Source organism: Paralichthys olivaceus, chromosome 20, assembly GCF_024713975.1.
Source record: "Paralichthys olivaceus isolate ysfri-2021 chromosome 20, ASM2471397v2, whole genome shotgun sequence".
In the NCBI taxonomy this organism is placed as follows: Eukaryota; Metazoa; Chordata; class Actinopteri; order Pleuronectiformes; family Paralichthyidae; genus Paralichthys; species Paralichthys olivaceus.
Genome location: NC_091112.1, coordinates 14623834 through 14633292, shown reverse-complemented (window position 1 = coordinate 14633292; position 9459 = coordinate 14623834). Strand labels below are relative to the sequence as shown.

The 9459-nt window shown below is 41.0% G+C and overlaps 1 protein-coding gene across 1 annotated transcript; it reads left to right on the top strand.

Annotated features, from left to right (window-relative positions):
• Positions 1-2178: 2178 nt before the first annotated feature.
• On the top strand, positions 2179-5526 carry cckb (cholecystokinin b). Its single transcript, XM_020090543.2, has 4 exons — positions 2179-2296; positions 2952-3072; positions 3163-3318; positions 5116-5526. The coding sequence occupies exons 2-4, from the start codon at positions 2952-2954 to the stop codon at positions 5244-5246; spliced, it is 408 nt and encodes a 135-aa protein (XP_019946102.1). The 5' UTR covers positions 2179-2296; the 3' UTR covers positions 5247-5526.
• Positions 5527-9459: the final 3933 nt, after the last annotated feature.

Here is a 9459-nt window from a genome sequence, read left to right as displayed (position 1 = left end):
ACAACAGGGTCTTGTTGCAAATAGTTTGGTAGCCAGAAGTGTCGGAATTCAATTTTTGGAGGATTTTAAGATCAGGAAATCCAGTAAACTTATGTCAGTAAACAGTATAAGACATACACACGTTAAAATTTGACTTGAAATGGTGTGATTAACATCATGTTTTTAGTCTAAATGTCCACTACCAGAAGTAGCAACGTTACCTGAACCAGCGATGACACCACACAAACCGCAAGTACACTTGGGCGAGAGCATTTAGGCCTTAGGTGACACCACAGTGGCCGTATGGAGGCATTTTAAGTTTTCTTTCTGTTGTATTATCACGTCTGAACAATCATATTCATGATTTAAAGAAAGCAACACTGCATGTAATAGGTAGGAAATGTAAAAGGTAGCTCCCATATGTTTTAAATGGTCTCATATCCAATCACCAGAATGGGGAGATGTTTAATAGCTTAACAAGTCTGTGTGATGAGTATGTTCTGTTCCATGCATTATTTTGTCCACATTAATTCAGCTGCACACATTTGGCATCTGCATTAGAATTTGAAATAAAGTTCTGGTCGCACAGAGTGAATGTGTAATGACTGACCCACCAGCAGGAGGCCTGCATATATCTTTGTAATTATCCACTATTCCATTACTTGCGACATCATTGTGCCAGTTTTAAAACCAGCAGTCTGAAATAGTTTAATATAGGATGCTACCTTTTCCCGTTTTGGATGTTTTCTTTAAAGTTACAACTCCTTTTTATATTTCGATCTTGTTTATAATGAGTGAGTACGTAGTCAAGCAGATGGCAACTGCCGTATGTCGATGTCTCACAATGCTGTGAAAACTCCAATAGGACGTGATAATGTGATCAAGACAATACATATCAACAAGTCGTATGTCTCAGAGTTCTTAGACTTGGTTTTAGTGTTATGGTAAGGTAATTATGTTGGTGTGTGTGTGTTGTCTGTTAGAGAGAGAGAGAGCTTCACACTCTTGATTTCAGATCTGTCACAAATTCTCTGTCCTAATTACACTACAGCAATTAAAGGATGTAGTCTGTATTCCTCCTCTGTGACTCCCCACTGGAGGTAACAGCCTCATTCATGCCACATGTTCTTGTCCACATTATCTCAGCAGGTAACTAAGAAGAAAAAAGCTCAGAGACCCTGATCCTGCCATGCAACAGAGGGCTCTCGGCCTCATTAATAAAAACCATTCACTCACAACAGCTTATCAATAGCTATTGATCCGGCCTGACTGATTCTCTTCACCTGTGTGACTGATGAGCCGGGTTAGTCCTGCGTGTTAGAGAGGGTGGGGTGGGGGGGGAAGAATAGGGGGGAGGATGGTGGAGATGTCTCTCTTCCAGATGCTCGTCTCTGCTTTGGGCCATTTTTTAAAAGAGTTACCATCCGCTCACATCTAATAAATGCGTGGGTGTATACAAATACACACACCCACGTGTGCCTGACTGCACTGCCACCATCCTAATCACACACACATACACAAATGCATCACACACACACACACACACACACACACGTTTGAACAGCTATCTCAGTAAGGACACCTATTGGCATAATGCATTCCCCAGCCCCTTACCCCATCCATCCAAACTGAATGCCTAACCCTAACCCTTAACCTAACCTAAATCCAACCCTAACCCTAAAACCAAGTGTTGACCCCCAAACAGTCCATTAAAGGGGGGTCACTTTGACAAAAATGTCCTCACTCCGTTGGTTAAAGGCTAAAACTGGTCCGCACAAAGGAAGCTGTGCAAACACACACACACACAAATTCATCTCTCACACACACACACACACACGTACATCTTTCGGATAAGAGAAGCTGTGTATTATTGTACTGAATAAAAATGATTTGCTGATTTCTAGCAAAATGTAAAAAAAAAAAACAAATATTTATGAACTATTCTTGATTCCGGTGATTTAACTGTATATCACACACTAACACACACACACACACACACACACACACACATGCACATTGAATTGTATCATGAGCAAACAGACAATAAAAATGAAGCATGCAGTTGAAGTAACTCACTCACACTCACACTAGGCTCACAAACAGAGGAATACACAGAATGTACACTGAGGCAGCACACACACACACACACACACACACACACACACACACACACACACACACACACACACACACACACACACACACACACACAGTGTGCTGAGCGGGGAGTATAAAAGGGGCATCCTTCCCACTCAGCAGAGAAGTACTCTCCTCAGTCTCCCACTCTCCTCCAACACGCTGAACCTCTTTTCTCACGGTAAGACAACCACTTTTTCTTTTTTCATATTTGATGGACTAGAATTTTGTATAATTTTATGAAGGGATTTTTTTATTGTGTAAAATGTTTTCATCTTTATAATCAGACTGGAATTAAACGTGGAGTAAATTTCCATAAGAACATATTGATGTTCAATTACAGATTTTTTTGTGTCATATTTTGCTATTTAAAAACAAAAATAATATTTAAGTGAATGCATCACATTTGGTACATTTCATTTTTTAAGATACTGATACATTAGAAGCTTCAAATTAAAAATATATAAGTAATATAAGAAAATTATATATTTTTTTCTGCGTTGACAATGAGGTTAATCTGACCTGCTGCTCAGGATCCAGTGATCTACAGTCACAAAGCTTTTGCGTTGTGCTGCTGTGTGGTGCGGTGTCCCTGGATGACAGTGTGAATGTGCTGTACTGATTCCCGCGCCTTCTCCGTGCATTCAGACTGATCATTAACTGTGAAGAAGCAGATGGCAGATGGGCTCAGTAGCAGGTTGTCAGTGTGGAAGACGACCAGTGAGTCAGGAGACGAGAACCTCTGCTGCAAACCCAGACTGGACTCAAATGCGTCTCAACATCTCTCCTTGTTAAACTTTCCCCATGCGTTTCTTTCTCCTCTCACTGTGATCCAGATGACTGCAGGGCTGTGTGTGTGTGTCCTTTTGGCAGTCCTGTGTACAAGCTGTTTGGGGCACCCCATCTCCTCTCAGCACCTAGATGAGGGCCAGCGCTCCATCTCCACTCCCTCTGAAGGTAGAACGACAAGCACACACACTCGTTAATATTACAGCAAGTTTCCATAACTGCCTCATGAGAGTGTTTGTGTTTGTGTGTTTTGAGTAGCCCTCCTTGAGGCGGACACCCACAGCTTGGGAGAGCCCCACCTCCGACAAAGCCGCTCTGCCCCCCAGCTGAAATCTCTTCCTGTGGCTGAAGAGGATGGAGACTCCCGGGCCAACCTCAGCGAGCTGCTGGCAAGACTCATCTCGTCCAGGAAAGGTGTGTGTGTTTACTGGTGTGTGTCTGTGTGTCTGCAGTTGGATGTCATACGGAAAAAACATCTGGCTACAACAATATTTTCAAAAAAAATGTCATTATCAGAGAGGAGTTCTCTCCCCTGTCAATCTCCTCCCCTCAGTGTGGCTAATTACTGGAATCAGTGCTCACCCAGCTTTGTAAAATGAATTAGTGGCTCTAGAAAGCTTTTGTGGTTTGGAAGAGCGTGTATTAGTGTGCGCAGCCTTCCGGCCATTCTCCTTGTACCATCTTATTTCACTTTTTTTCCTTCCATGTCTGACTCCCTGTCCCTTCATCCTATTTTATTCAACTGCAAGCAAACAGAACATCTGTGCTGTCACAGATCCTCAAGTTCAGGGCTCTGATCTTAATGGTTGAGAGAAACAACTGGGGAATATACCTTGCCTCTTACATCACACACACACACATTGTGAAGATCTGGATTTTCTGCTTCATTTCTGGCGAATTCTTTCTTACATATTATATATTACCTGTAGTTTATATTTCACTGTTGCAAAAATATTCAGCAGAAGTAGTTTGGAAGTAGAACAATCTGGAACAAACTTGGCAAAATCAATAAAATGTCAAAGGCCATGTTGAAATTTATATGTAATACCCGTGGGGGGGGGGGGGGTCTGTGCTTGTGCGCTCACTGTTCACTTGCCTGTTTCGGTGTAGGAGGTGTCGTTGTCGAGCCTTCTGCATCCAATCTTCCCAGCACACTAGGGAACTGAAGCACAATGCATAAGTGTGTGTGCATGTTTGTGCGTGTGTGTGTGTGTGTGTGTGTGTGTGTGTGTGTGTGTGTGTGTGTGTGTGTGTGTGTGTGTGTGTGTGTTGCGTAGGAGGATGTGGGTTGAGTGCAAGCAGCATCCCTGCGAGCGCTCAATTGATTACCAAACGGATGCATGGCAGCCCTGCTTCTCTTCACTCTGAATAAAAAAAATTGGGATTTTTGGGAGAATCATAATCAGTTTTCATAAGATCAGAGGTCAGAGTATGTCGAGGGTACAAGTGCACACACGAAAAAATACAGGCATGGACACACAAAGGAAGAGAGGGTAATAATATGTTGTCGGCGTGAAGTCCAGCTGCTTTTGAAACAACCCTTCTGTTATGGTGTTGTGTGTGGAATTGGGGGTGCAGGGGGCAATTATAATGTCACAAAAACTGTTTCACAGTAGAAACAAATCCCCAAATCAAATCTAAAGAACACAAACTCATCAGCCATAGAAAGTTAGGCTTCTCATAGAGCGAACTCTGTCTCCTCTGGACGGCATAAATACCGAACTGTGAAAATATAACTTGGTGATGAACTCCACTATCTTCTGAAAGTTTGAAAAGTTGCAAAAAGTGACGACGATCTCGAGATCAAAGCATCAATCACTACATTTCAGTGCAGGAGTATTAAACGCTTGATGGGATGAGATTGTTTGTGACCCATCTCACCCCCCAGAACTGCCAGGTGTGATATTTCAAGCAGAATGATGATGCTTCAGTTATTAAAAACCGTGAGTAGATCCTTTCAGCTCTGACTCCATGTCTCACAGAATGAAAAATTAATTCAAATAGCAGCACATTTTTCTTGCATCTTGCTCCCATAAGCAGAGTATTTCAGATTTGTCTTCCCCAGCTTTCTCTATCCAGGGATAACTCAAAAGCAGGCCCACAATCCAGTCATGTCTTTGGTCTCTCTTGTGCTCTTCCTACTCTGAAGAATATTTATTTCCATCCTGTTCTCCTCCTCCTCCTCCTCCCCCCCACTTCTTCTTGTACCAGGTTCTGTGCGCAGAAACTCCACGGCGTACAGCAAAGGACTGAGCCCCAACCATCGGATAGCAGACAGGGACTACTTGGGCTGGATGGATTTCGGGCGCCGCAGCGCAGAGGAGTACGAGTACTCCTCGTAAAAAGGGCAAACAAGAAAAAGAGGAAAAAACCCCATGCAACCTGGCCCCTCGGTGTCTCACAATAAGAGTCTATTTATGATGTATTTGTTGTACATTTGTTTGTAAAACTGTAATAATGCAATATACATATATGCCAAATTTTGCAGAAAAGCTCCCACTGTCCAAGGTTTGTTTGTTTCTGGTTTTCTCTGGTTTCTTTATCATTTTTTGGGTGGAAAGGATCCAGGAGCTGTCAGGGTCCGTTGAGACTAACTGGACTGAATAAAGACTGAAAATATCACTCTCTACAAATGATTTCTTATGATGCATGCTGCTCAAATTAAATTCTCTGACGATCATTAGGTGCATATCTCACAGCAAACTGTGGATTAACTGTGGCATCTCATTTCTGGTGCCAGTGTGCATCAGTATTATGAAGCTTCTTGTATCACAGAACAGAGAGGAGGTCACAGTAGGAACAGGTACTGATACTCACTGCACATGGAAAAACACGCATACAGTTGCTCTAAGTCATTTTGGTGATTTGGATTAAAAAAGTATATACAGTAACTCACCCTCACTCAAATCATTAATTTGATCCACATTAGGTCAAAATCTGAGAATGAAATGTTTGTTCGTTCTAAAATCAGTCTCATATAATCCTTTCTGTTGGATTGTAAAAATCCTTCCCATCTCATCTGTAACTGGAAAGAGAGAAGACTGAGCACAGTTTGAACATAGTCAGAGAAACTCAGTGCGTGGGTCACATGTAACTCTTTCTATTATGGTGTGTATATATTGTATTTATATCCACCTTTGTGGATTTCACAATTTTTCATCTCTAAATTTTTTATATCTGAGGACAAAGAGACAAAGAAAGCATTAATGTGTAGAGTAGATATCTATAGAAAGAGATATATATCTGTATATCTCCATAGATATATATCTATATAGATATACAGTCATAGACAAAAATTGATGCTTTTTTCAAACCACTCTTCAAGTGTCAAAGGTCAGAGTCTTAGTCTGATGCAAAATGAAGAAACTCAACCACATGAGAAATAAACATTGCTGTCCTATGGTGGATTTTGCTTAATGCTGCTGGTTTTAGAATATGAAGAATGTAAAGGGAGAAAAAGGATGAGTGTGTAGCTGCACCGAGGAGATGAAAGTCACTGAACATGTGAGCATATCTTCAAGAGAACCACAGGATCATTAAGATTAATATTGAAACAGCTTGAGGCTTTGGGGAAAACTAATATTGGTTGAATTATTACAGTGAGCTTAATATAAATTCCATTTATAACAAAGAGTCAATTAACCCCTGAGAGAGTCCACAATATTGTGGGTATTGTGAAAAAAAAAGTGTGTTATAATTAACATTGGGCAAAGAGAGTAGACATGGTATCCACACTGAGCTAACTTGACATTTTCTTTTTGAAAAACGTATCGGAAGCAGCAGCCCTGATCAAAGACAGAAGTTAGAGAAGGCTCCTGAGCTGAACCTGGAGAAAGTATTAGTGAGAGGAGGGGCTGGACTCCACAGTGACGACCCATTAAGCTGCTCCTACTGCGCCGCGTGTTAACTGAGAGATGTGTCTGTGTGACTGAAAGTTGGAGAGAGGGATCGATGAACAAAGCAGACTGAGTGAATAATTCAGAGAAGTGGTTTGGGATGCCCTGGGGGGGAAAGAGGGTGTGCTGTATATGTTTGTGTGTGTGTGTGTGTGTGTGTTTCAATTGAGATCACACTTGAATTAGAAATGTACAGAGACTTGAGAATCTGAGAGAGCCATGGGAATTGACTGACTTCTGTTTTAAGAGGTGAGCTCTAAAGACTTCAAACTTCAAGGCTCTGGAAAGGTTCAGAGGCTCCAGCAAATGTTTCCACTGTGTGTGTGTGTGTGTGTGTGTGTGTGTGTGTGTGTGTGTGTGTGTCTGAGCTTTTGTGCGTGTGTTGATTGGGACAAGGATTACTTTGAAATGTAGTTACTGAATACAAATTACCTGTATGTAAAGGTGCACGACATGTTTCCGCTTCAACTTGACTTTTTAGTTGGGTCCGTGTCTCATCTACTAACAAGGAGGAGGCGGGTTTATGACCTATACTGCTGCCAGCCACTGGGAGCAGCCATGTTGTCAATCTTTATATATCTATGCAAATTACTTGTGACAAAATTGATGGCTGCACTGCACCTTCCACTGTAACAATGGACACAGCCACCAAAGCTATAAAATAATTCTCTTTCCAAATAAATTGCATTTTACATATTATTCATTTGCATGTTAGCCAATTATGTAATCCATCCATGACACAAACAACCATACCACAGCTGCAGATGTAAATTAGTTAAGTGCTGCAGTGAATATGTTTGAAAGTGAATTCAAACTGATGCAAAAAAGCAAAACTCTCATAGGGAAAGTGTTTCTTAGGGTTTGAAGTAGAAGTCTTTGCTGATAGACCTGATAGTGTTTCTCTTTTTTGAAGTAGAAGTGATATTGCCAGGATTGAAAAGCTTTATGGATGAACATCTGCTTTGTGACTCAACACTTTCTTTCCCCCATGCAACAGAGTCCTTGATTGAAACCTTGTGTGTCTGATGTAAAATGTAATTATAATTACATTATATTACATTACATATTCAGTTTATTTAAATTCAGGCTATATTTTATAATCTGATTCCGTAGTCTCGATTGCATGTGGACGTCTGCCAGGAAACGCAAAAAGGTCCAAAAGGCAGATGCAGTATGTGCATGTGCATTATTACATGGAATGACTGGAGCACCCTTACATTCATAAGTGCTCTGGTTTTGTGTCCTAATGGGCGAAGCCGCACACTAATGAAAGGAATATGAGCTGCAAGAATGTGGCTGTGATGAAGATCCAGTGACGGGGATGAGCAGATGGTCTGAGCTCTTCCTGAAACTGTCTTTCATTCTCTGTGGTGTCTGTCTCCAACTCTTTATTTGTCTCACTTGAGATGAGTCAGTTCAAAAGCATTTTACTGGCATCTGAAAGAGAAGGAAAGCTCCTACATCCTTGATGCTGTGGACTGACATGCAGAACTAGAATAGTTCTCAGTAGAACACATACCTCAGCCAAGTCCAAACAGTCCCTTTAAATTCAATCAAACTGCTCATCACGATACATTTAATGTTTCCTGGGAAATTGGTAAAAATGTGAAAAAACACTATCTTGCAATGATGAAGAAATGTACTGATCTGGATCGAAACTAAAACATAATGGGTTCTTCCCTCAACCAGACTTTCACCAAGTTTCATATAAATCTGTCTTGTAGTTTTTCCATAACCCTGCTAAAAAACAAACTAGAACAGCACTCAGAAAGCACAAGCCCCAAGGCTAAACAGATCCCTCAGGAAACCACATTTAAAATTCACCAAATTTGAATTTTTATTTGGATCTGCACCAAATTGCACACAATAAATATCAGTCCCCTGTACATGCCTGATTTTTTTCATCAAGATCTATATTCTTTGAGGAAAAAAAAAAAAAACAAACATATCTCACCATGCTGAAGAATGTGAAAAAAACATTCCTGGGTTCTTTTTCTGACCCATACCACTTCCTTCTACCAAGCTTTGCACAAATCCATTCACTCATGTAATCCTGCTAACTAACATATGATAAAACAACATCTCCTCAGGGGAGGCGGATGTTCACCATCTTAGTTTAGAATGTCAACATTTGCTGCTTGGCACTAAACATAGCTGAGGATGGTGGAATTCATCCTGAGGTTGATGAGACATTTCATGATAAAGGGGAAACATCAGTGAGGGGTGTTTGATTTGATGTTGTCATTAATGATTTTTTTCAAAATGTTCTTCTGCGGGGACAGATATCCAATATGGAGGATGTCATTAGGAATGGAGTTAGATCTAATTTCTTCCAATTAGGCTCCGTGTTGCCTGAGTGACATTTTTTCAGTTCTTGCTCACCTCTTTTTCACCTCCTGTGGCTAACAGGGGTTTAATAGGCAGCCCTCATTATATCCATCATAACACAAGAGAGACACACGGTACATGATGGATTATGACTGCACCAATACGGACACATCCATACATGCAATGTGCTTCATATCATGACTATTTGCTGTGAAAATAGTGAGCTCCATCTGCTGGAGGAGGGTAAATAATCTTTTTTTTTCCAAAGACGATCTTTTCCTCATCACGACTGGGCCACTTCTGAATGCGTCACAGTTTCATGTCGAGGAAA